The following is a 27254-nucleotide window of genomic DNA, read 5'->3' on the forward strand; positions in this document are numbered from 1 at the left end:
ATGGAGGGTTAGGGTTATTGAATATTGCACCTTTAAATCCTTTGTAAATCCACTTCAGAATAGCCTATCAGCTTGAAACCTTTTAGGATCATCAAAGACATTACCATGAGGAACCATGCTAAGTTTTGTATTCAAACCACTGTAAATCCACTCTGATCTTGTCATCTTGTGAACCCCGTTCATTGCTGCGTGCAGCTATAAGTTACTGTTCTCTATGTAAGTGAGAGAAACAAGAAGAAAAGTAGGCTAAGCCAAACATATTGAATATGTTTTCTTGCATACTTCTGTATCATAAAACATTCTCTTTAGGCAAAGGATCCTTCCACGTACAACAATAAAGCAGGTTCCTGGGCAGAGAGAGGGCTACGCCTATTACGCAAATACTCAAGAGGAGCGATTTGGAGCTCCTCCTACCTACAAAAAAAAAAACACACTGAAACTAAAGATACCGATAACCGACCGTTTTGTCTGTGCTGCGATCCGCTACCGTCACACTTTCGGTGGGGTGGGGTTTATAGTGGAGCTGCGTGGAGAATAGCGACTGTCTGGTAGAGTGATGTCACATAACGAGTAGAGGAGAGACCGAACCAGTGACTGATTGTGATCGTAGCTGCGGGGGAAAAGCGCACCTGTTGAATAACAGGCTCACAACGATATTCCACTTTCACCGTCTTTTTTTCTTCTTCTCTGGGCTGCGTTTTGAAAAAAGTTCAGAATGACGGATACAATAATGACCAACGGAATCAAGGACCGAGCGGGTCAGAATGGATATTTTAAAAAGGTGAGTGATTTTATTTATTTTTTTAAAGAAGTTTTTATGGTAAAAGATGACAGCGCAGTTACGCAAGGGGACGTTCATAACGATTAATGTGTTACAAACCCGTTGACTTATAAATGTACTCTTTCTTGTCTGGTTTAAAAAAAAAATAAACGCAGTGTTTCTGCTTTCACTGAAATGAATCGCGGCCTAGTGGATGTATTTCAGATGGATTTCATCTCTATCAAAGCAACCAGTGTTGATGTCTGACGTACTACCTGTTTGATTAGTGGCTTTATACTCTGTTTTTCTGCGGTTTTTAATGGGGTTTGACTGATTTGTCAGGTGTGGCAGTGACCACTTCATGGCCGTATTAGAACATCAGGCAGTTGGTTGGCAAAGATCTTCTGGTGATATCCACTACCGGTCAAACGTTTTAGAAAGGTTTTTATTTTATACTTTATTTTCTACATTGTAAAAATAATTGTGAAGACATCAAAACTATGAAAGAACACCTATGGAATCATGTAGTAACCAAAAAAAAAAGTGTTAAATCAAAATATATTTTATATTTGAGATTCTTCAGATAGCCCCACCCTTTGCCTTGATGACAGCCTTGATGACAGCTTCGCGCAATCTTTGCATTCTCTCAACCAGCTTCGTGAGGTAGTCACCTGGAATGCATTTCAATTCACAGGTTCATTTGGTGGAATTTATTTCCTTCTTCTTCAATCTGTGGATGATCAGCTGATCACTTGGTCCATTTTAAAGACGGGACCAGGGTGAAAGAACGTAAACGTTATATCCTATTGCTCCCATTTTTTCGCTTACAAGAAAGAAACCATTAGGGAGTATTGGGTGTGTGCGTGTGTGTGTGTGTGTGTGTGTGTGTGTGTGTGTGTGCGTGTGTGTGTGTGTGTGTGTGTGTTAGTGGCCAGCCTAATGGACCTATATCTTACAGCCTACTGTGAATACATTATCAGGTATTTATGGAATGCTTTTATCTACTGAGGTGTGTGTGCTCCTTCCTGCCTGCCTGTGGGTCTGTGGTGTGTGTGTGTGCTCCTGGTGTGTGTGTGTGTGTGTGTGTGTGTGTGTGTGTGTGTGTGTGTGTTTGTGCTCCTGTCTGTGTGGCGTGTGTATTTTCTATGGAACATGCCCCTGGATAACAAGCTGGCGAGTGTTGGAGAGATAGCTGGCGAGTGTTGGAGAGATAGCTGGCGAGTGTTGGAGAGATACCAACCTTACTGTTACGCTTGTTTACACTGACCTGCTCAAGGGGTTCGAGCACAAATCATGTTTACATTAACCCCGCCGTGGAATCGGCGAGAGATATATGGGTCGGTAAAACATACCTCAATGCTGGGATGGGATATGTCCGTGTTCTCCAAACTGAATCTATATCCACAGGTTCCGCACTGCTCCGTCGAGAAGATTTGAAATACTGCTGTTTTTTTCCCCCCCAGAAAAACGACCCTTTTTAAAAAAAAAAAAAAATGTGTGTCCTCCATGCTAGCTAGCAGTAACTACAACAGCCGTTATGAAGGTAGCCTAGCAGTTAATCGCGATGGGCCAAGTAACCGAAAGGTGGCTGGTTTCGAATCCCCGAGCCGGGCAACATGGAGATATCTGCCGTTGTGCCCTGGAGCAAGGCAGTTAACCCACAACAACAACAACAGTTCCCAGGGTGCCCGACGACGTCGATAGCCCCTCACACCTCTGATTCAGAGGGGGTTGGGTTAAATGCAGAAGACCCATTTTTGAGGTTGAAGGCATTCAGTTGTACAACTGAGTAGGTATCTCCCCTTTCCTAAAGGTAAAGTTTGGAGTACAGGGGCGTGTCCCATCCCTGTATTGAGGTTGTTTTCCTCCGGTAGGGGTCGGCGTCTTCTAGCGAGCTGACAAGAGTTATAGAGGATGAATTCCAGCCAGGCATCGGTCGTTGGCCCTGTAACATTCCTTTATACATTAGGCCTAGGGTTGTGTCCCAAATGGTACACTATTTTCCCATGGGCCCTGGTCAAAATGGTACACTATTCTCCTATGGGCCCTGGTCAAAATGGTACACTATTCTCCTATGGGCCCTGGTCAAAATGGTACACTATTCTCCTATGGGCCCTGGTCAAAATGGTACACTATTCTCCTATGGGCCCTGGTCAAAATGGTACACTATTCTCCTATGGGCCCTGGTCAAAATGGTACACTATTCTCCTATGGGCCCTGGTCAAAATGGTACACTATTCTCCTATGGGCCCTGGTCAAAATGGTACACTATTCTCCTATGGGCCCTGGTCAAAATGGTACACTATTCTCCTATGGGCCCTGGTCAAAATGGTACACTATTCTCCTATGGGCCCTGGTCAAAATGGTACACTATTCTCCTATGGGCCCTGGTCAAAATGGTACACTATTCTCCTATGGGCCCTGGTCAAAATGGTACACTATTCTCCTATGGGCCCTGGTCAAAATGGTACACTATTCTCCTATGGGCCCTGGTCAAAATGGTACACTATTCTCCTATGGGCCCTGGTCTAAAGTGTTATTTATTTATTTATTTATTTCACCTTTATTTAACCAGGTAGGCAAGTTGAAAACAAGTTCTCATTTACAATTGTGACCTGGCCAAGATAAAGCAAAGCAGTTCGACAACATACAACAACACAGAGTTACACATGGAATAAACAAAACATACAGTCAATAATACAGTAGAAAAATAAGTCTATATACAATGTGAGCAAATGAGGTGAGATAAGGGAGGTAAAGGCAAAAAAAGGCCATGGTGGCGAAGTAAATACAATAAAGTAGTGCACTCTAGGGGCCCTGGTCTAAAGTAGTGCACTCTAGGGGCCCTGGTCTAAAGTAGTGCACTATAGGGGCCCTGGTCTAAAGTAGTGCACTCTAGGGGCCCTGGTCTAAAGTAGTGCACTCTAGGGGCCCTGGTCTAAAGTAGTGCACTATAGGGGCCCTGGTCTAAAGTAGTGCACTCTAGGGGCCCTGGTCTAAAGTAGTGCACTCTAGGGGCCCTGGTCTAAAGTAGTGCACTCTAGGGGCCCTGGTCTAAAGTAGTGCACTATAGGGGCCCTGGTCTAAAGTAGTGCACTATAGGGGCCCTGGTCTAAAGTAGTGCACTCTAGGGGCCCTGGTCTAAAGTAGTGCACTCTAGGGGCCCTGGTCTAAAGTAGTGTACTATAGGGAATTAGGGGCCATTTGGGACACTGCCCCATGAAAGACCTGTTATGAAACCTGAGTTATTCTTCAGAGACGTAGTTTCACTGGGGGATTGAATCTGGGATTTCTGGAAGTTTCTGTAGAAAATGGTTTTAGTTTCTGGTCAAATAGGAGGTAGTTAAAAATGTTGACTGTTCAATTGTATAATAGATATCCATAAAAGCCCAGGGTATAGCCTATTTAAATAGATCACCAAAAAAACTATTTGTACACATTGTCTGGTGTGTCTTTCTCATTTTTATTTGTTTAAAATTTTTAAAAGTAACTTATTTATTTATTTATTTAACCTTTATTTAACTTGGCAAGTCAGTTAAGAACAAATTCTTATTTACAATGACGGCCTAACCCCCGGGCCAAACCCGGACGACACTGGGCCAAATTGTTCGCCACCCTATGGGACTCCCAATCACAGTCCGGCTGTGATACAGCCTGGATTCGAACCAGGGTGTCTGTAATGACGTCTCTCGCACTGAGATGCAGTGCCTTTAGACCGCTGAGCCACTCGGGAGACCAAAGGTCAAAGTCATAAGATAGTTGCAGTACATGTCAATATTTACTGTGTCCCGTTTTAAACCTTTTATCTATGGAGGAAGATAATTCACTAGTCTGTCGTTGAGTAATGGTTTATCTCCCAAATAGCACCCTATTCCCTATGTAAGACTGTACACTACTTTTGACCGGGACCCATAGGGTGTCATGTGACTCCACCGTGTTTGTAACCATGTTGACTCTGGCTGTCACCGTTCTCACAGGATAAACCAGAGCATCCGCCCAGGCAGAGACTCCACCGTGTCGCGCGGCTCCACCGTGTCGCGCGGCTCCACCGTGTTGTAACCGTGTTGACTCTGGCTGTCACCGTTCTCACAGGATAAACCAGAGCATCCGCCCAGGCAGAGACTCCACCGTGTCGCGCGGCTCCACCGTGTCGCGCGGCTCCACCGTGTTGTAACCGTGTTGACTCTGGCTGTCACCGTTCTCACAGGATAAACCAGAGCATCCGCCCAGGCGGAGACTCCACCGTGTCGTGCGACTCCACCGTGTCGTAACTCCACCGTGTTGTAACCGTGTTGACTCCGTTCTCACAGGATAAACCAGATCCGTCACATATTTGTGTATCCGCCCGGGCGGAGGCTTGTTTTCTCAGTGCAACAACCTCTAGTTAGTACAGAGATGAAAATGGTTAGGGGTTGAAAGGGGGGAGTGTTAGGGGGGTTGAAAGGGGTTAGGTGTTGAAAGGGGTTAGGTGTTGAAAGGGGGGTTGAAAGGGGTTAGGTGTTGAAAGGGGGGTTGAAAGGGGTGTTTAGGGGTTGAAAGGGGGGTTGAAAGGGGTTAGGTGTTGAAAGGGGGGTTGTTGGGGTTTGAAAGGGGGGTTGAAAGGATTGTTTAGGGGTTGAAAGGGGGGTTGAAAGGAGGGTTGTTGGGGTTTGAAAGGGGTTAGGGGTTGAAAGGGGGGTTGAAAGGTGTTAGTTGTTGAAAGGGTTCTTTGTTGTAGTCAAGCTGCCCTGATCTCCCTGTGAAGAGACTCTGGCTTTAGGCTTTGTAGCAGACTTCCTCTGTCTATTAATGCTCTGTTATGAGTCTGATGATCAAGGGAGAGGGTGGGAGTTAGACCTCTCTCTCCTTTTCTATTCTCTCTCGCTCTCTCTCTAGCTCTCGCTCTCTCTAGCTCTCTCTCGCTCTCTCTAGCTCTCTCTCGCTCTCTCTAGCTCTCGCTCTCTCTAGCTCTCGCTCTCTCTAGCTCTCTCTCTCTCTAGCTCTCGCTCTCTCTAGCTCTCTCTCTCTCTGTGTCTCTCTCTCTGTGTCTCTCTCTGTCTCTCTCTGTCTCTCTCTCTCTCGTGTAGAACGCAACAGTATATTTCATGGAACACTGATTTTGAGTTTTTCCATAGTGTCTTCACACACCACAACAACCTTTCCCACTCCTGTAAGCCGGCTTCCCAAGCCAAAGCTCGGTCTCTGTCTGAAGAGGTTTGCACATTCAGGAAACCACAGGGCAATAACACATACTGGACTGTACTGGTGATTTGGTCATGTTTTTAACCAGATTTGTGATTTGGAAACAGTGTTTTGGCGCTGGTGGGAAATGAGTTTTCAGTTAAGTGGAGAATTGGCCCTTTTTTCTGTCTCTCTTGTCTGTCTCGTCTCCTCTGTCTCGTCTCCTCTGTCTCGTCTCCTCTGTCTCGTCTCCTCTGTCTCGTCTCCTCTGTGTCGTCTCCTCTGTGTCGTCTCCTCTGTGTCGTCTCCTCTGTGTCGTCTCCTCTGTGTCGTCTCCTCTGTCTCGTGTCTCTCCTCTGTCTCTCCTCTGTCTCTCCTCTGTCTCTCCTCTGTCTCTCCTCTGTCTCTCTCTTGTCTCTCCTGTCTCGTCTCCTCTCTCTCGTCTCCTCTGTCTCGTGTCTCTCCTCTGTCTCGTGTCTCTCCTCTGTCTCTCCTCTGTCTCTCTCTTGTCTCTCCTGTCTCCTCTCCTCTCTCTCGTCTCCTCTGTCTCTTGTCTCTCCTCTGTCTCTTGTCTCTCCTCTGTCTCTCCTGTCTCGTCTCTCCTGTCTCGGTCTTCTCTGCTTGGTGAGAATGAGCTCAGTGATTTACTATGCTGCTCTAACAAATGCTCCACAGACTCTCCGCTCAACTCCTGGACTGACAGATAATAATGTGATGTTGCCATGGTAACGTGGTTTCAGGCCGGGTTCCCAAACCTCTGCTGTTTCCCTGAGCTGGTCCCCCCCCCCAGGCGATAGGGACGTTTTGTCCCCCAGTGCGACAGCAGCCAGATACCATTGACGTAGAATCAGCCCAAGACTGTCCCAGTCCCCAACCCACAAATTGACAACATGCCCTGGCCCAGAGAAAGAGAGGCTGGGCTTGTGTCCCAAATGGCACCCTATTCCCTACATAGCCCTGGTCTAAAGTAGTGCACTATATATAGGGAATAGGGTGCCATAGGGCTCTGGTCTAAAGTAGTGCACTATATAGGGAATAGGGTGCCATAGGGCTCTGGTCTAAAGTAGTGCACTATATAGGGAATAGGGTGCCATAGGGCTCTGGTCTAAAGTAGTGCACTATATAGGGAATAGGGTGCCATTTTGGTACACAACCTCAGACTGTTGCCTGCCTCTGCAGTCTGTCTGGACAATGTCAGAGGAAACGCAGTAAAAAGCCCCCAGTGTGGGGTTACTACTACTGCAAAATAACACTGAACCGTCCCTTTAAGAATGACTCCAGCTACTTCCCTTTAATCAGGGATGGTTTAATCATGTTTGAGGTTTGGGATGGCTGCATTCTATTGTGATTCTGCAGAGAGAACTCAACCATGAATGAGGGTGAATGAGGGTGAACTTTCACCTTTTTGATTTCTAGCCTTCTGTCCACATTTGCACCTTTTTTTTTTTTTGTATAATGTTTTTAGAGATGTTTATCATGATGAACCGTCGCTCTCTCTCTAAATTCATTTTCGTTTTTATGTTAACGTTACACAACACTGCCTTTCCTCATTCGGAATGGGTTTGGCTCAGTGGAGAGGGTCTCTTCAGTAGCCTGTCCAAAGACAAGAGAGGGCAGCTAATTCAAAGGTTCCTTGATTTTTACTGTGTCGGCGTCCCAATTGGACCCCCCGCCCTCCGGGCTCATAGGGCCCTCGGTCAAAGTAGTACACTATGTCGGGTGCTAATTGGGATGCAGACATAACTTGGGGCTTGTTATTGGGAGCTTGTTAGTGGCCTGGCCAGCAGACACAGTCCTCCTAGTCTGTTGGTCCAGACTGGATGAACAGGGCTGAGAGTCTTAGTCCCAGGCTGTTGGTCCAGACTGGATGAACAGGGCTGAGAGAGACGGAGAGTCTTTGTCCCAGTCTGTTGGTCCAGACTGGATGAACAGGGCTGAGAGAGACGGAGAGTCTTAGTCCCAGGCTGTTGGTCCAGACTGGATGAACAGGGCTGAGAGAGACGGAGAGTCTTTGTCCCAGGCTGTTGGTCCAGACTGGATGACTGAGAGAGACTGAGAGTCTTTGTCCCAGTCTGTTGGTCCAGACTGGATGAACAGGGCTGAGAGAGACGGAGAGTCTTAGTCCCAGGCTGTTGGTCCAGACTGGATGAACAGGGCTGAGAGAGACTGAGAGTCTTTGTCCCAGGCTGAGCTCCGTTACTAATGAACACACTAATAGGACTCTGTTCTGGGCCTGTTTTCACAAAGCGCCTCTCAGTATAGCAGTGCTGTTCTAGAATCAGTTTAGCCTGTTAAATAATAACAGAATAAAAAGGAGGGGGGCCTGATCCTACATCAGCACTTCTATTCTGAGACGCTTTGTGATTAACTTGGACTGTTCCCGTTGTGGACTGTTTTCCGTTGTGGACTGTTCCCATTGTGGACTGTTCCCGTTGTGGACTGTTTTCCGTTCTGGACTGTTTTTAATAGGACTCTGGAAGGTTCTGGACATAAATCGATCCATACAGCATGCTGTTTCTCTACTGTAACTTAGATTCAGATTTGACTAAATGGATTTCAGCCGGCTGCAGTATCTAAAGGACCAATCAGGAAGCATCCTTGGGACTAGGGATTCATACTTTCCCCCAAAATCTACCTAGTTTCAAGAGACTTCTGGGAAAATACAGCAACAACCAAAAATGTCAATTTTTTAAATTTTTTAAATGGTTTAAAACCAATATCTGGTTACTACGCCAGGGTTCTCCCCAAGTAAGAGGGGCCCGCGGTGCCCCCTTGTCGGCTTGGCTGCACACTCCAAATATAGCCTTGTTGAATCATCATACAAAACTTTTTGTAACGGCAGTCAAACTAAAGTCAAATGAGCTCGCTAGATAACCTCCTTCAACGCAGTGACCCGAAATATCTCCTGTATTTGGCTAAACGGACTTGATGATTTTTTTATAAAACTAGCCGATCAGCTCGTGAACTAACGGGGAAATGAAGAGTATAATTTATTTTTATTTTTTTTAAATATCAAGGTATCTTAACGTGGACCGACTATATTCATATCTACTCTCTCATACCGTTGATCACACGTTCTCTACCCTAAACTCAACATAGGCAGCAGTTACGAGACAGCGGGGGGAATATTCTAGAGGTATTTTGACATGTGTAGGCTACACATGCTTTTTTATAATGCTGCCTATGGGTTACAGAATAAAGTTAGGAATTTTTAATGCGGGACAGGAGTCAGGATTTGGGGTTTCAGTGGGATTGGGATTGGGATTGGGATTGGATAACAGCCTATATGCTCTAGAACCCTAGAAGACAGAATGTTTTCTGTGACAGAGATGCCTTTAGTCAAGAGACCGATCACATGTCCCTCTGTGTCCTTTAGTCAAGAGACAGATCACATGACCCTCCTTTAGTCAAGAGACAGATCACATGACCCTCCTTTAGTCAAGAGACAGATCACATGACCCTCCTTTAGTCAAGAGACAGATCACATGACCCTCCTTTAGTCAAGAGACAGATCACATGACCCTCCTTTAGTCAAGAGACAGATCACATGACCCTCCTTTAGTCAAGAGACAGATCCCATGTCCCTCTGTGTCCTTTAGTCAAGAGACAGATCACATGACCCTCCTTTAGTCAAGAGACAGATCACATGACCCTCCTTTAGTCAAGAGACAGATCACATGTCCCTCTGTGTCCTTTAGTCAAGAGACAGATCACATGACCCTCCTTTAGTCAAGAGACAGATCACATGACCCTCCTTTAGTCAAGAGACAGATCCCATGACCCTCCTTTAGTCAAGAGACAGATCACATGTCCCTCTGTGTCCTTTAGTCAAGAGACAGATCCCATGACCCTCCTTTAGTGAAGAGGAGGAGGAAGAGCAGTGAGTCCACCTGGTCAGGTGACTCAGGTTTAGGTTTTCCCTCCGAGAGCGTTGATGCTAGCTAGAGGAATGTGCTAATCTCTCTGTGTGGATCAGAGCTGTACTTCCTGCCACACTGGTTCCTGACTGAACCATGTTTTTCAACGGAACCCACAGGGAAGTAGTGCACTATGTAGGGAATAGGGTGCCAGTAGTGCTCTATGTAGGGAATAGGGTGCCAGTAGTGCTCCATGTAGGGAATAGGGTGCCAGTAGTGCTCTATGTAGGGAATAGGGTGCCAGTAGTGCTCTATGTAGGGAATAGGGTGCCAGTAGTGCTCCGTGTAGGGAATAGGGTGCCAGTAGTGCTCCGTGTAGGGAATAGGGTGCCAGTAGTGCTCCGTGTAGGGAATAGGGTGCCAGTAGTGCACTGTGTAGGGTATAGGGTGCCAGTAGTGCACTGTGTAGGGAATAGGGTGCCAGTAGTGCACTGTGTAGGGAATAGGGTGCCAGTAGTGCATAGGGTGCCAGTAGTGCACTATGTAGGGAATGGGGTGCTATTTGGGATGCAAGAGTTTATAACAGCTTATATCTGACTTGCAGGGGTTTCCTTGGGGACAACGACACCTTAAAAACACACAGTCCAGTCCTGGGTATTGTGATGGAACTTACAGCTTCCTGCCTGGGTATTATGATGGAGGATACAGCTTCCTGCCTGGGTATTATGATGGAGGATACAGCCTCCTGCCTGGGTATTGTGATGGAGGTTACAGCTTCCTGCCTGGGTATTATGATGGAGGTTACAGCTTCCTGCCCTGGGTATTGTGATGGAGGTTACAGCTTCCTGCCTGGGTATTGTGATGGAGATTACAGCTTCCTGCCTGGGTATTATGATGGAGGTTACAGCTTCCTGCCTGGGTATTATGATGGAGGTTACAGCTTCCTGCCGTGGGTATTGTGATGGAGGTTACAGCTTCCTGCCTGGGTATTATGATGGAGATTACAGCTTCCTGCCTGGGTATTGTGATGGAGATTACAGCTTCCTGCCTGGGTATTATGATGGAGGTTACAGCTTCCTGCCCTGGGTATTATGATGGAGGTTACAGCTTCCTGCCTGGGTATTATGATGGAGGTTACAGCTTCCTGCCCTGGGTATTGTGATGGAGATTACAGCTTCCTGCCCTGGGTATTGTGATGGAGATTACAGCTTCCTGCCTGGGTATTGTGATGGAGGTTACAGCTTCCTGCCTGGGTATTATGATGGAGGTTACAGCTTCCTGCCTGGGTATTATGATGGAGGTTACAGCTTCCTGCCGTGGGTATTGTGATGGAGGTTACAGCTTCCTGCCTGGGTATTATGATGGAGGTTACAGCTTCCTGCCTGGGTATTATGATGGAGGTTACAGCTTCCTGCCCTGGGTATTATGATGGAGGTTACAGCTTCCTGCCTGGGTATTATGATGGAGGTTACAGCTTCCTGCCCTGGGTATTGTGATGGAGATTACAGCTTCCTGCCCTGGGTATTGTGATGGAGGTTACAGCTTCCTGCCTGGGTATTGTGATGGAGGTTACAGCTTCCTGCCTGGGTATTGTGATGGAGGTTACAGCTTCCTGCCTGGGTATTGTGATGGAGATTACAGCTTTCTTTTGATGGTCTAATGTGGCCATAAATATGATTTTCCTGACATCATCATGAATGACTGTAATAAACTGGTATTGATGCTGTATTAGCATTAGCATTAGCATCAGAGTGTTGTCATCGGGCCGAGCCCTGTCAGTCCCCTCCCTTCTGATGTAGTGTCGTTGATTTCGTCACAACGATTTTAGCGACTGTGTGTTGCTAAGCGGACCAGTTTCTATCCGTCCTGCTGTATGTGTTGACACACCTCTATCACGCTGTCAGATTTACTACTGGCTTAGGAACAACATGACTGTCTAACCGCGGAGGAGACTGACTGACTATTCAATTCACCTCCGGTAACATTTACATTCATTTGTATGAGTCAGTGTCCTTATCTATCTATCTCTCTCTCTCTCTCTCTCTCTCTGTGTGTTGACATAGTTAGGTTTGGCAGCCTGTTTCTCTGTTAGGTTTGGCAGCCTGTTTCTCTCTGTTGGGTCTGGCAGCCTGTTTCTCTGTTAGGTCTGGCAGCCTGTTTCTCTCTGTTAGGTTTGGCAGCCTGTTTCTCTGTTAGGTCTGGCAGCCTGTTTCTCTCTGTTAGGTCTGGCAGCCTGTTTCTCTCTGTTGGGTCTGGCAGCCTGTTTCTCTGTTAGGTCTGGCAGCCTGTTTCTCTCTGTTAGGTTTGGCAGCCTGTTTCTCTGTTAGGTTTGGCAGCCTGTTTCTCTGTTAGGTCTGGCAGCCTGTTTCTCTGTTAGGTCTGGCAGCCTGTTTTTCTCTGTTAGGTCTGGCAGCCTGTTTTTCTCTGTTAGGTTTGGCAGCCTGTTTCTCTCTGTTGGGTTTGGCAGCCTGTTTCTCTCTGTTGGGTCTGGCAGCCTGTTTCTCTCTGTTGGGTCTGGCAGCCTGTTTCTCTCTGTTAGTTCTGGCAGCCTGTTTCTCTGTTAGGTCTGGCAGCCTGTTTCTCTGAACACCAGAAGAACAGGTAGTTAGGTCTGGCAGCCTGTTTCTCTGAACACCAGAAGAACAGGTAGTTAGGTCTGGCAGCCTGTTTCTCTGAACACCAGAAGAACAGGTAGTTAGGTCTGGCAGCCTGTTTCTCTGAACACCAGAAGAACAGGTAGTTAGGTCTGGCAGCCTGTTTCTCTGAACACCAGAAGAACAGGTAGTTAGGTCTGGCAGCCTGTTTCTCTGAACACCAGAAGAACAGGTAGTTAGGTCTGGCAGCCTGTTTCTCTGAACACCAGAAGAACAGGTAGTTAGGTCTGGCAGCCTGTTTCTCTGAACACCAGAAGAACAGGTAGTTAGGTCTGGCAGCCTGTTTCTCTGAACACCAGAAGAACAGGTAGTTAGGTCTGGCAGCCTGTTTCTCTGAACACCAGAAGAACAGGTAGTTAGGTTTGGCAGCCTGTTTCTCTCTGTTAGGTTTGGCAGCCTGTTTCTCTCTGTTAGGTTTGGCAGCCTGTTTCTCTGTTAGGTTTGGCAGCCTGTTTCTCTGTTAGGTCTGGCAGCCTGTTTCTCTGTTAGGTCTGGCAGCCTGTTTCTCTGTTAGGTCTGGCAGCCTGTTTCTCTCTGTTAGGTCTGGCAGCCTGTTTTTCTGAACACCAGAAGAACAGGTAGTTAGGTTTGGCAGCCTGTTTCTCTCTGTTAGGTTTGGCAGCCTGTTTCTCTGTTAGGTCTGGCAGCCTGTTTCTCTGAACACCAGAAGAACAGGTAGTTAGGTCTGGCAGCCTGTTTCTCTGAACACCAGAAGAACAGGTAGTTAGGTCTGGCAGCCTGTTTCTCTGAACACCAGAAGAGAGTCCATGGGGGTTTAAGTACAGAGAGAGGGGGCAGAAGTACATGGGGACTGTCTGCATTGTCCTTAATAATTACAGCTTGTTGTGAGGTTCTGGGTTTGTCACCAAGACATCTAACGTCCTCGACGTCAGCTTCACCTGGTCACCTATCCAGCACAGGTCCCTGAATGCATACCGTTTCTGGGTTTTTATATTTCATCCCATGAACAGTACAGTCAACAAGGTCTCTCACCCTGACTAACCCTGCCTCATTACACTAGTCCAGTCTCTGAGTACAGACGCTAACAGTCTCTCTTCCTGTCTGTCCTGACAGACTGTTCTCTTCCTGTCTGTCTGTCCTGTAGGGGTGTAATCCTCTAGCCCTGACAGACTGTTCTCTTCCTGTCTGTCTGTCCTGTAGGGGTGTAATCCTCCAGCCCTGACAGACTGTTCTCTTCCTGTCTGTCCTGTAGGGATGTAATCCTCCAGCCCTGACAGACTGTTCTCTTCCTGTCTGTCTGTCCTGTAGGGGTGTAATCCTCTAGCCCTGACAGACTGTTCTCTTCCTGTCTGTCCTGTAGGGGTGTAATCCTCCAGCCCTGACAGACTGTTCTCTTCCTGTCTGTCCTGTAGGGATGTAATCCTCTAGCCCTGACAGACTGTTCTCTTCCTGTCTGTCCTGTAGGGATGTAATCCTCTAGCCCTGACAGACTGTTCTCTTCCTGTCTGTCCTGTAGGGGTGTAATCCTCTAGCCCTGACAGACTGTTCTCTTCCTGTCTGTCCTGTAGGGGTGTAATCCTCCAGCCCTGACAGACTGTTCTCTTCCTGTCTGTCCTGTAGGGATGTAATCCTCTAGCGCTGACAGACTGTTCTCTTCCTGTCTGTCTGTCCTGTAGGGGTGTAATCCTCCAGCCCTGACAGACTGTTCTCTTCCTGTCTGTCTGTCCTGTAGGGGTGTAATCCTCTAGCCCTGACAGACTGTTCTCTTCCTGTCTGTCTGTCCTGTAGGGATGTAATCCTCTAGCCCTGACAGACTGTTCTCTTCCTGTCTGTCTGTCCTGTAGGGGTGTAATCCTCCAGCCCTGACAGACTGTTCTCTTCCTGTCTGTCCTGTAGGGGTGTAATCCTCCAGCCCTGACAGACTGTTCTCTTCCTGTCTGTCTGTCCTGTAGGGATGTAATCCTCTAGCCCTGACAGACTGTTCTCTTCCTGTCTGTCCTGTAGGGGTGTAATCCTCCAGCCCTGACAGACTGTTCTCTTCCTGTCTGTCCTGTAGGGGTGTAATCCTCCAGCCCTGACAGACTGTTCTCTTCCTGTCTGTCTGTCCTGTAGGGATGTAATCCTCTAGCCCTGACAGACTGTTCTCTTCCTGTCTGTCCTGTAGGGGTGTAATCCTCCAGCCCTGACAGACTGTTCTCTTCCTGTCTGTCTGTCCTGTAGGGGTGTAATCCTCTAGCCCTGACAGACTGTTCTCTTCCTGTCTGTCTGTCCTGTAGGGGTGTAATCCTCTAGCCCTGACAGACTGTTCTCTTCCTGTCTGTCCTGTAGGGGTGTAATCCTCCAGCCCTGACAGACTGTTCTCTTCCTGTCTGTCTGTCCTGTAGGGGTGTAATCCTCCAGCCCTGACAGACTGTTCTCTTCCTGTCTGTCCTGTAGGGGTGTAATCCTCTAGCCCTGACAGACTGTTCTCTTCCTGTCTGTCTGTCCTGTAAGGGTGTAATCCTCTAGCGCTGACAGACTGTTCTCTTCCTGTCTGTCTGTCCTGTAGGGGTGTAATCCTCCAGCCCTGACAGACTGTTCTCTTCCTGTCTGTCCTGTAGGGATGTAATCCTCTAGCCCTGACAGACTGTTCTCTTCCTGTCTGTCTGTCCTGTAGGGGTGTAATCCTCTAGCCCTGACAGACTGTTCTCTTCCTGTCTGTCCTGTAGGGATGTAATCCTCTAGCCCTGACAGACTGTTCTCTTCCTGTCTGTCTGTCCTGTAGGGGTGTAATCCTCCAGCCCTGACAGACTGTTCTCTTCCTGTCTGTCCTGTAGGGATGTAATCCTCTAGCCCTGACAGACTGTTCTCTTCCTGTCTGTCTGTCCTGTAGGGGTGTAATCCTCTAGCCCTGACAGACTGTTCTCTTCCTGTCTGTCTGTCCTGTAGGGGTGTAATCCTCTAGCCCTGACAGACTGTTCTCTTCCTGTCTGTCCTGTAGGGATGTAATCCTCTAGCCCTGACAGACTGTTCTCTTCCTGTCTGTCTGTCCTGTAGGGGTGTAATCCTCTAGCCCTGACAGACTGTTCTCTTCCTGTCTGTCCTGTAGGGATGTAATCCTCTAGCCCTGACAGACTGTTCTCTTCCTGTCTGTCTGTCCTGTAGGGGTGTAATCCTCTAGCCCTGACAGACTGTTCTCTTCCTGTCTGTCTGTCCTGTAGGGGTGTAATCCTCTAGCCCTGACAGACTGTTCTCTTCCTGTCTGTCCTGTAGGGGTGTAATCCTCCAGCCCTGACAGACTGTTCTCTTCCTGTCTGTCCTGTAGGGATGTAATCCTCTAGCCCTGACAGACTGTTCTCTTCCTGTCTGTCCTGTAGGGATGTAATCCTCTAGCCCTGACAGACTGTTCTCTTCCTGTCTGTCTGTCCTGTAGGGGTGTAATCCTCCAGCCCTGACAGACTGTTCTCTTCCTGTCTGTCCTGTAGGGATGTAATCCTCTAGCCCTGACAGACTGTTCTCTTCCTGTCTGTCCTGTAGGGATGTAATCCTCTAGCGCTGACGGGCCGCTCCAAGCTGCAGAATGAGAGAGCCAGTATCAACCAACAGATCATCAGACAGATGAGGATGAGAGCTGGGGCAGAGAATTTACTGAGGTACGTACACACACACACACACACACACACACACACAGTCTCTCACACAGTCTCTCACACACACACAGTCTCTCACACACACACAGTCTCTCACACACACACAGTCTCTCTCACACACACACACACACACACACACACAGTCTCTCTCACACACAGTCTCATACACACACACACACAGTCTCTCACACACACACAGTCTCTCTCTCACACACACACACACACACACACACACACACACACACACACACACACAGTCACACACACACACACAGTCTCCATTCCAGCTGAACAGGCCCTGTTCGGTAAGTCAGTCACTGTCCCAGCATCCAACCCATCCACGCAGAGGTCTCCAGATGTTGTCAACAACTATTCAAGTTATTACCGTAGTAACCTTAGAGTAATTACCGTAGTAACCTTAGAGTAATTACCATAGTAACCTTAGAGTAATTACCATAGTAACCTTAGAGTAATTACCATAGTAACCTTAGAGTAATTACCATAGTAACCTTAGAGTAATTACCATAGTAACCTTAGAGTATTTACCGTAGTAACCTTAGAGTAGTTACCGTAGTAACCTTAGGGTAGTTACCATAGTAACCTTAGTCCGTTCAGCAGGGGGCCTGAATATGTAGAGGACAGGGCCACGTTGTTGTTGTCGAAGGGTTTCAGTCCTCCTCTCTGTCATCCCCCTGTCGTCTGTCATCCCCCTGTCGTCTGTCATCCCCCTGTCGTCTGTCATCCCCCTGTCGTCTGTCATCCCCCTGTCGTCTGTCATCCCCCTGTCGTCTGTCATCCCCCTGTCGTCTGTCATCCCCCTGTCTGTCTGTCATCCCCCTGTCTGTCTGTCATCCCCCTGTCTGTCTGTCATCCCCCTGTCTGTCTGTCATCCCTCTCGCTGTCTGTCATCCCTCTCGCTGTCTGTCATCCCTCTCGCTGTCTGTCATCCCTCTCGCTGTCTGTCATCCCTCTCGCTGTCTGTCATCCCTCTCGCTGTCTGTCATCCCTCTCGCTGTCTGTCATCCCTCTCGCTGTCTGTCATCCCTCTCGCTGTCTGTCATCCCTCTGTCTGTCAGTCTGTCTGTCATCCCCCTGTCTGTCATCCCGCTGTCTGTCTGTCTGTCTGTCATCCCCCTGTCTGTCATCCCCCTGTCTGTCTGTCTGTCATCCCCCTGTCTGTCTGTCATCCCCCTGTCTGTCTGTCTGTCATCCCGCTGTCACCACAGTCTCTACTGTCGGAATGCTGCTTGAGATCAAACAGCGACTCGAAGACAAAACATTCCTCATAGCTCAGAAACACCGGTAGAAATGTCAAACGTTTTCTTGCCGACGTTACTTAATAACACTTCCTGAACAGAGTGTTGGCAGCCAATCAATCAAATGTATTTATATAGCCCTTCTTACATCAGCTGATATCTCAAAGTGCTGTACAGAAACCCAGCCTAAAACCCCAAACAGCAAGCAATGCAGGTGTAGAAGCACGGTGGCTAGGACAAACTCCCTAGAAAGGCCAAAACCTAGGAAGAAACCTAGAGAGGAACCAGGCTATGAGGGGTGGCTAGGAAAAACTCCCCTAGAAAGGCCAGAACCTAGGAAGAAACCTAGAGAGGAACCAGGCTATGAGGGGTGGCCAGTCCTCTTCTGGCTGTGCCGGGTGGAGATTAGAAACCTAGAGAGGAACCAGGCTATGAGGGGTGGCTAGGAAAAACTCCCCTAGAAAGGCCAGAACCTAGGAAGAAACCTAGAGAGGAACCAGGCTATGAGGGGTGGCCAGTCCTCTTCTGGCTGTGCCGGGTGGAGATTAGAAACCTAGAGAGGAACCAGGCTATGAGGGGTGGCTAGGAAAAACTCCCCTAGAAAGGCCAGAACCTAGGAAGAAACCTAGAGAGGAACCAGGCTATGAGGGGTGGCTAGGAAAAACTCCCTAGAAAGGCCAGAACCTTAGGAAGAAACCTAGAGAGGAACCAGGCTATGAGGGGTGGCTAGGAAAAACTCCCTAGAAAGGCCAGAACCTAGGAAGAAACCTAGAGAGGAACCAGGGGTGGCCAGTCCTCTTCTGGCTTCTCTAGTTTCCCCATGAATCATCAAGTAATGCAGATGTAGGTTCCTGCCTTTCTAGGGAGTTTTTCCTATCTTTTTTTATGTGTTCACACAGCAAAGACCTTGAAGTCGTCAGCCACCCAGCCTTGTTAAAATACTCCAAACCAGAAGGTGGCAGTAGTGTTGTTTTGCAGTGCATGTTGCTAAGTTTATGGTCTAGATTCCAATGTTAGCTAAGTGACCTGTTATAACATAGTTGACATGGACTAGGTGACCTGTTATAACATAGTTGACATGGACTAGGCGACATGTTATAACATTGTTGACATGGACTAGGCGACCTGTTATAACATAGTTGACATGGACTAGGCGACATGTTATAACATAGTTGACATGGACTAGGTGACCTGTTATAACATAGTTGACATGGACTAGGCGACCTGTTATAACATAGTTGACATGGACTAGGCGACCTGTTATAACATAGTTGACATGGACTAGGCGACCTGTTATAACATAGTTGACATGGACTAGGCGACATGTTATAACATAGTTGACATGGACTAGGTGACCTGTTATAACATAGTTGACATGGACTAGGTGACCTGTTATAACATAGTTGACATGGACTAGGTGACCTGTTATAACATAGTTGACATGGACTAGGCGACATGTTATAACATAGTTGACATGGACTAGGTGACATGTGGTTTGGGCGATCCTCTCCGGATGTCCCGTTGTGATTGGGCGATCCTCTCTGGATGTCCCGTTGTGATTGGGCGATCCTCTCTGGGTGTCCCGTTGCGGATTGGGCGATCCTCTCTGGATGTCCCGTTGCGGATTGGGCGATCCTCTCTGGGTGTCCAGTTGTGATTGGGCGATCCTCTCTGGATGTCCCGTTGTGATTGGGCGATCCTCTCCGGATGTCCCGTTGTGATTGGGCGATCCTCTCCGGATGTCCCGTTGTGATTGGGCGGTCCTCTCCGGATGTCCCGTTGTGATTGGGCGGTCCTCTCTGGATGTCCCGTTGTGATTGGGCGGTCCTCTCTGGATGTCCCGTTGTGATTGGGCGGTCCTCTCTGGGTGTCCCGTTGTGATTGGGCGATCCTCTCCGGATGTCCCGTTGTGATTGGGCGATCCTCTCTGAATGTCCCGTTGTGATTGGGCGGTCCTCTCCGGATGTCCCGTTGTAATTGGGCGATCCTCTCTGGATGTCCCGTTGTGATTGGGCGGTCCTTTCCGGATGTCCCGTTGTGATTGGGCGGTCCTCTCTGGATGTCCCGTTGTGATGACAACCAGGTATAGAGATCTGGTTTGCATAAAGTTGATGGTTGAGAAACTGTTGGGATGTTTTTCTTGTGATTGACAGAAAGCTTCCATCCCTGTGATATGAATGTAGCTCAGAGGTAACACCTCGTAACAAAAACAGTGAGGTATTGTAGTGGACTGGCTGGGCCTGTCAATGAGCTAATGAGCCACACCTCACATGGCTGTCAACATAAGACCCAGCCCAGCTCAACCCGGGTCAGGGTGCCAGACCAGCTCAACCCGACCAGCTCAACCCGGGCCAGGGTGCACGACCATTTCAACCCGGGTCAGGGTGCCAGACCAGCTCAACCCGACCAGCTCAACCCGGGCCAGGATTGGAAATAAGAGATGAACCTTTATAAACCAAATAAGCGTTTTATATAAACCTGGAGACACACTGTGAACTGGCGGTTTCTCCTGTTCTTGTCTGAATCAGATTCTGGACCTGGGAACCCCCTGTCATCTTCATTAGTGGTCCGTATGCCTCAGGAAATACGATTTGTAACCTCCAAGGTTGCCAATAAAGTTTTTTGTATTTGATCTGTGGTGAGGCGAGGCTGTTCTGTGTTTTCCCAGAATGCCTCTCTCTCTGTGTGTGTGTGTGTGTGTACGGTCCAGGTTAGTAAACACAGATAATGATGATGCCTGGATAATCGGTTGCCCCGGTGACCTGGCCTACTGTTTAGTGTGTTGTCCGTTGCCATGGTGCCAGGCGGGCTCGTGCCACAGTGGGACAAATCTCTCTGACGTCAACAGCAGCTTTGTTACCCATCACCCTCCCTCTCCCTCTGCCCCCCCTCTCCTCCTCCTCCTCCTCCTCCTCCTCTCCCTCTGCCCCCCTCTCCTCCTCCTCCTCTCCCTCTGCCCCCCCTCTCCTCCTCCTCCTCCTCCTCTCCCTCTCCCCCCCTCTCCTCCTCCTCCTCCTCTCCCTCTGCCCCCTCTCCTCCTCCTCCTCTCCCTCTGCCCCCTCTCCTCCTCCTCCTCTCCCTCTGCCCCCCTCTCCTCCTCCTCCTCTCCCTCTGCCCCCCCTCTCCTCCTCCTCCTCTCCCTCTGCCCCCCTCTCCTCCTCCTCCTCCTCTCCCTCTGCCCCCCTCTCCTCCTCCTCCTCCTCTCCCTCTGCCCCCCCCTCCTCCTCCTCCTCTCCCTCTGCCCCCCCTCCTCCTCCTCTCCCTCTGCCCCTCTCCTCCTCCTCCTCTCCCTCTGCCCCCCTTCTCCCCCCCCTCTCCTCCCCCTCCTCCTCTCCCTCTGCCTCTCCTCCTCCTCCTCTCCCTCTGCCTCTCCTCCTCCTCCTCTCCCTCTGCCTCTCCTCCTCCTCCTCTCCCTCTGCCTCTCCTCCTCCTCCTCTCCCTCTGCCCCCCCTCTCCTCCTCCTCCTCCTCTCCCTCTGCCCCCCCTCTCCTCCTCCTCCTCCTCTCCCTCTGCCCCCCTCTCCTCCTCCTCCTCCTCTCCCTCTGCCCCCCTCTCCTCCTCCTCCTCCTCTCCCCCCTCTCCTCCTCCTCCTCCTCTCCCCCCTCTCCTCCTCCTCCTCCTCTCCCTCTGCCCCACCTCTCCCTCTGCCCCACCTCTCCCTCTGCCCCTCCTCCTCTCCCTCTGCCCCCCCTCTCTTCCTCCTCCTCTCCCTCTGCCCCCCCTCTCCTCCTCCTCCTCTCCCTCTGCCCCCCCTCTCCTCCTCCTCCTCTCCCTCTGCCCCCCCCCTCTCCTCCTCCTCCTCTCCCTCTGCCCCTCCTCTCCCTCTGCCCCCCCTCTCCTCCTCCTGCCCCCCCTCTGCCCCCTCTCCTCCTCCTCCTCTCCCCTCCTCTCTGTGTCTCCTCCTCCTCTCCCCTCCTCTCTGTGTCTCCTCCTCCTCTCCCCTCCTCTCTGTGTCTCCTCCTCCTCTCCCCTCCTCTCTGTGTCTCCTCCTCTCTGTGTCTCCTCTCCTCTCCTCCTCCTCTCTCCCTCTCCTCTCTGTGTCTCCTCCCCTCCTCTCCTCTCCCCTCCCCTCCTCTCCTCTCCCCTCCTCTCCTCCTCCTCTCCCCTCCTCACTGTGTCTCCTCCCCTCCTCTCCTCTCCTCCTCCTCTCCCCTCCTCACTGGTGTCTCCTCCTCCTCTCCCCTCCTCACTGGTGTCTCCTCCTCTCCTCCTCCTCCTCTCCCCTTGTGGTTGTGTGGTTTGGCTGAGGCCTGTAGCAGCCAGGAGGAGCTGATATGAACAGCCTGTAATATGATTCCAGTAGAGGACGTTATGGCTGCAGCTGGGGTATGGAGGGAGCGTTGGGAGTATGGGCTAGGAGAGGCTTGGCTTGCCCACAGGAATGCTCTCATACAGCACCATATATCAAATTCAACCTAATTCAAAATACTTTCTGGACTATATGGAATACAGTATATGGATCAGCCTGACAGTCTCCTGAATAGTCTAGTCCTTACTGGGGTACCTTGGATCAGCCTGACAGTCCCCTGAATAGGCTAGTCCTTACTGAGGTAGCTTGGATCAGCCTGACAGTCTTCTGAATAGTCTAGTCTTTACTGAGGTACCTTGGATCAGCCTGACAGTCTCCTGAATAGTCTAGTCTTTACTGAGGTAGCTTGGATCAGCCTGACAGTCTCCTGAATAGGCTAGTCCTTACTGAGGTAGCTTGGATCAGCCTGACAGTCTTCTGAATAGTCTAGTCTTTACTGAGGTACCTTGGATCAGCCTGACAGTCTCCTGAATAGTCTAGTCTTTACTGAGGTAGCTTGGATCAGCCTGACAGTCTCCTGAATAGTCTAGTCTTTACTGAGGTACCTTGGATCAGCCTGACAGTCCCCTGAATAGGCTAGTCCTTACTGAGGTAGCTTGGATCAGCCTGACAGTCTCCTGAATAGTCTAGTCTTTACTGAGGTAGCTTGGATCAGCCTGACAGTCTCCTGAATAGTCTAGTCTTTACTGAGGTACCTTGGATCAGCCTGACAGTCCCCTGAATAGGCTAGTCCTTACTGAGGTAGCTTGGATCAGCCTGACAGTCTCCTGAATAGTCTAGTCTTTACTGAGGTAGCTTGGATCAGCCTGACAGTCTCCTGAATAGTCTAGTCTTTACTGAGGTACCTTGGATCAGCCTGACAGTCCCCTGAATAGTCTAGTCTCTCACTCTTTCTCTCTCGTTCTCCCTCCCTTCCCGGTGAAAGATGTTAGATAATTGAGTATTTCTTTGCTATGTTTAAGTCGGGCCGTTGTCACGCCAGTTGTGGACCGTGGTGTGCTATGGAAATGACTGGCAGACAGGCTCTCTTTCTAGCGACAGTAACACAGACCGTAACAGAAGCAGTCGGATGGCAGGTGGAGAAAGCTGAGGTAAAAACAACATGGCTGCTCTGCTCTTAACGCCACCAGGAGAATGGGCGTTGCCTACTGTTGGTTGTGACATAGAAGGTTAGGTGTGCCTCTGTAAGTGGGGGTGGTCGACCTGTCGCTCACTCCTTCCTCCTGTCTCTCTCTCTGTCTGTCACCCCACTCCCTGCCCCGGTTTTAGTGGACGGGGTTAAAGGTCAAACTAGTTACTGATTTCTACACACACACACAGGAATTGTCAATCCAGCCCTGTGGGCCTGCAGATCTGACCCCGGGGTTACTTTGAGGTTTATTGTCACTCATTTTAGAGAGGGGAGCAGAGGGGGGAACAGAGAGGGAACGGGGGGGGCAACAGAGGATGTGCATGAATATACTTTTTTTTTAGTGTAAAAGTGAAGTGAATCACATATATGGAAACGTGTATTCAGCATTCTGGATAAAGAAAGTATGAATGACTAGGTATCTAGTGGTGGGGGGATTGGTAGGTGGCGGGGGGATTGGTAGGTGGTTGGGGATTGGTAGGTATCTAGTGGCGGGGGATTGGTAGGTATCTAGTGGCGGGGGATTGGTAGGTGGCGGGGGATTGGTAGGTATCTAGTGGCGGGGGATTGGTAGGTATCTAGTGGCGGGGGATTGGTAGGTGGCGGGGGATTGGTAGGTATCTAGTGGCGGGGGATTGGTAGGTGGCGGGGAATTGGTAGGTATCTAGTGGTACCTTGTAAGATCTCTCTTTCATTGTTTACCTTCTGCATCTATGTGGGATGCTGAACCCTGACCTGGGAGACCAGTCAGTAGACCAGTCTCTCTGTCTGAACCCTGACCTGGGGGACCAGTCTCTCTGTCTGAACCCTGACCTGGGGGACCAGTCTCTCTGTCTGAACCCTGACCTGGGGGACCAGTCTCTCTGTTTGATTAGACCTAGGTGTTATCTAAGGTACTGAGATTTCCATGAGGCTGTACTGGGAGCAGCCTGTCTGCTTCAGAGAGCCCTGCATTCCTCCCATTATTTACAGGCTAACTGCTAGCCCTCTTTGGCCCAGTCCACAGTGGGTAAGGACTGGGGCCAGAAGATTAACTCAGCGGGTGTGTGTGTGTTTGTCTGCCAACACCGCAGCGGGTACAACCAATGAGTAGGTGCAGAGAGACTGTGTTTTTGAAGTTTCAGGTACTTTTATGTTTCTTGAGTGGTTAAGAGGCCAGGTGAGGGTATAGGGGGAGGACAGAAAGAGAGAGCGAGAGAGAGGCCAGGTGAGGGTATAGGGGGAGGACAGAAAGAGAGAGAGGCCAGGTGAGGGTATAGGGGGAGGACAGAAGGAGAGAGAGAGAGAGGCCAGGTGAGGGTATAGGGGGAGGACAGAAAGAGAGAGAGGCCAGGTGAGGGTATAGGGGGAGGACAGAAGGAGAGAGAGAGAGAGAGGCCAGGTGAGGGTATAGGGGGAGGACAGAAAGAGAGAGAGAGAGGCCAGGTGAGGGTATAGGGGGAGGACAGAAAGAGAGAGAGAGAGAGGCCAGGTGAGAGTATAGGGGGAGGACAGAGAGAGAGAGAGAGAGAGAGGCCAGGTGAGGGTATAGGGGGAGGACAGAAAGAGAGAGAGGCCAGGTGAGGGTATAGGGGGGAGGACAGAAAGAGAGAGAGAGGCGAGGTGAGGGTATAGGGGGAGGAGAGAGAGCGAGAGAGAGAGAGAGGCCAGGTGAGGGTATAGGGGGAGGACAGAAAGAGAGAGAGAGAGAGAGGCCAGGTGAGGGTATAGGGGGAGGACAGAAAGAGAGAGAGAGAGGCCAGGTGAGGGTATAGGGGGAGGACAGAAAGAGAGAGAGAGAGAGAGAGAGAGAGGCCAGGTGAGGGTATAGGGGGAGGACAGAAGGAGAGAGAGAGAGGCCAGGTGAGGGTATAGGGGGAGGAGAGAGAGAGAGAGAGAGAGAGGCCAGGTGAGGGTATAAGGGGAGGACAGAAAGAGAGAGAGAGAGGCCAGGTGAGGGTATAAGGGGAGGAGAGAGAGAGAGAGAGAGAGAGAGAGAGAGAGAGAGAGAGAGAGAGAGAGAGAGAGAGAGAGAGAGAGAGAGAGAGAGAGAGAGAGAGAGAGAGAGAGAGAGAGAGAGAGAGAGAGAGAGAGAGAGAGAGAGAGAGAGAGAGAGAGAGAGAGAGAGAGAGAGAGAGAGAGAGAGAGAGAGAGAGAGAGAGAGAGAGAGAGAGAGAGAGAGAGAGAGAGAGAGAGAGAGAGAGAGAGAGAGAGAGAGAGAGAGAGAGAGAGAGAGAGAGAGAGAGAGAGAGAGAGAGAGAGAGAGAGAGAGAGAGAGAGAGAGAGAGAGAGAGATTATTCCAACATGTATACCTGAGGATTTAGGTGATTCTCTGGAGATCAGTTGATAGAGCATGATGCTTGTAATACGAGGATCGTGGGTTTTGATTCCTGGGGCCACCCATATGTAAAAAAAACAAAATGGATGCACGCGTTACTGTAAGTTGCGTTGGATAAAAGTGTCTGTTAAATGGTGTAAATGATTATATTATATTGATTTGGTAGTGGACATTGAACTTTCAAAACAATAAGCAGGTCTGAAGAGATGGATTATGTTCCACCTGTCTTTTCTACCTGGCTGGTCACCTGGAATGGGACAGCATTCCTGGCTCCTGAGGAGTGGCAGAGAGAGAGAGGCAGGTGAATTACAAAGGTGACCTTTATTTATTCCTCTGTCCTCCCCTCACCTGGTCTCTCGTTCTCTCTCGTGTTCTCTCTCTCTCTCTCTCTCTCTCTCTCTCTCTCTCTCTCTCTCTCTCTCTCTCTCTCTCTGTCCTCCCCCTATACCCGTACCTGGCCTCTATCTCTGTCTGTTGTGGGGTTTCAGTAGTTCTACGTTCCTCCTCTCTCCTTGCAGCAGGTAAAGAAGTGTACCGACCAGACCGACTGGTTTGTCCAGGTTTATTTCTGTGGAGTCACTCCCTGATAATAATCCCCTGGTCTCTACTGTCTCTATCGTGTTTACTGTCTCTACTGTCTCCACTGGCTCTACTGTTCTTACTGTCTCTCTACTGTTCTTACTGTCTCTCTACTGTTCTTACTGTCTCTCTCCTGTCTCTCTACTGTCTCTCTCCTGTCACTCTACTGTCTCTCTACTGTCTTACTGTCTCTCTACTGTTCTTACTGTCTCTCTACTGTTCTTACTGTCTCTCTCCTGTCTCTCTACTGTCTCTCTCCTGTCACTCTACTGTCTCTCTCCTGTCACTCTACTGTCTCTCTACTGTCTCTCTCCTGTCTCTCTACTGTCTCTCTCCTGTCACTCTACTGTCTCTCTCCTGTCTCTCTACTGTCTCTCTACTGTCTCTCTCCTGTCTCTCTACTGTCTCTCTCCTGTCTCTCTACTGTTCTTACTGTCTCTCTCCTGTCTCTCTACTGTCTCTCTCCTGTCTCTCTACTGTTCTTACTGTCTCTTTACCGGCTCTCTCTTGTCTTTCTGTCTCCTGTTCTTACTGTCTCTCTCCTGTCTCTTTACTGTGTCTCTACTGTCTCCTGTCTCTCTCCTGTCTCTTTACTGTGTCTCTACTGTCTCCTGTCTCTCTCCTGTCTCTTTACTGTGTCTCTACTGTCTCCTGTCTCTCTCCTGTCTCTTTACTGTGTCTCTACTGTCTCCTGTCTCTCTCCTGTCTCTTTACTGTGTCTCTACTGTCTCCTGTCTCTCTCCTGTCTCTTTACTGTGTCTCTACTGTCTCCTGTCTCTCTCCTGTCTCTTTACTGTGTCTCTACTGTCTCCTGTCTCTCTCCTGTCTCTTTACTGTGTCTCTACTGTCTCCTGTCTCTCTCCTGTCTCTTTACTGTGTCTCTACTGTCTCCTGTCTCTTTACTGTCTCTCTCCTGTGTGAACTGAGCTACCGGAGTCGGGATCTGTCATTATGGTTGCGTCCCCTATGGCACCCTATTTCCTATATAGTGCACTACTATTGGCCTGAGCCCTATGGGCCCTGGTGTAAAGTAGTGCACTATATAGTGAATAGGGTACCATTTTGAGACTCACTGTATCTAGTCTGACCTCAGGGGTCCTTCACTTCCTCTCTGGAAGAGGTCCTTCTCAAAACCCCTCGAAATACATGGAACTTGATGCCATGATAAATAAAATGTGCAGATTCAGGAGAATGGCTGAGGCTCGACCACACCACACATTGGGGTCTAAGTGTTTCCATGTATTGGTGTGTGACGAGCCGGATGAATTCTTTCCCCTGAGCCCATCTAGGCCGATATCAGAGCCAGGTCAGGAAACCTCAATTAACTGTGTCCCAAATGGCACACACCCCCTATTGGCCCTGGTCTAAAGTAGTGTACTATATAGAGAATAGGGTGCCATCTGGGACTCAGACTATGCCTCAACTGAGCAGTTCCCATGGACCTCGCTTGGCTCCAGTCAGTCCTCTGTCAATCTCCTGGGTCAGGCCCCACTAGCCCAGTCCTCTCTCCTGGGTCAGGCCCCACTAGCCCAGTCCTCTCTCCTGGGTCAGGCCCCACTAGCCCAGTCCTCTCTCCTGGGTCAGGCCCCACTAGCCCAGTCCTCTCTCCTGGGTCAGGCCCCACTAGCCCAGTCCTCTCTCC

General features: G+C 49.6%; 1 protein-coding gene across 2 annotated transcripts in view; it reads left to right on the forward strand.

Moving 5' to 3' along the window:
* The first annotated feature begins 436 nt into the window (after positions 1 to 436).
* The window catches only part of rhpn2 (rhophilin, Rho GTPase binding protein 2), a 60423-nt gene continuing 33605 nt past the window's right edge, over positions 437 to 27254 (forward strand). Inside the window, exons 1-2 of one of the 2 annotated variants that reach the window (XM_045708120.1) lie at positions 437 to 781; positions 15909 to 16024. In XM_045708120.1, coding sequence (XP_045564076.1) covers positions 716 to 781; positions 15909 to 16024 — 182 coding nt within the window. In that variant the 5' untranslated portion in view covers positions 437 to 715. The remainder of the gene's footprint in view (positions 782 to 15908; positions 16025 to 27254) is intronic. The other variant, XM_045708119.1, reaches the window with a different exon arrangement.

This window comes from Salmo salar, chromosome ssa26 (assembly GCF_905237065.1).
Source record: "Salmo salar chromosome ssa26, Ssal_v3.1, whole genome shotgun sequence".
NCBI lineage: Eukaryota > Metazoa > Chordata > Actinopteri > Salmoniformes > Salmonidae > Salmo > Salmo salar.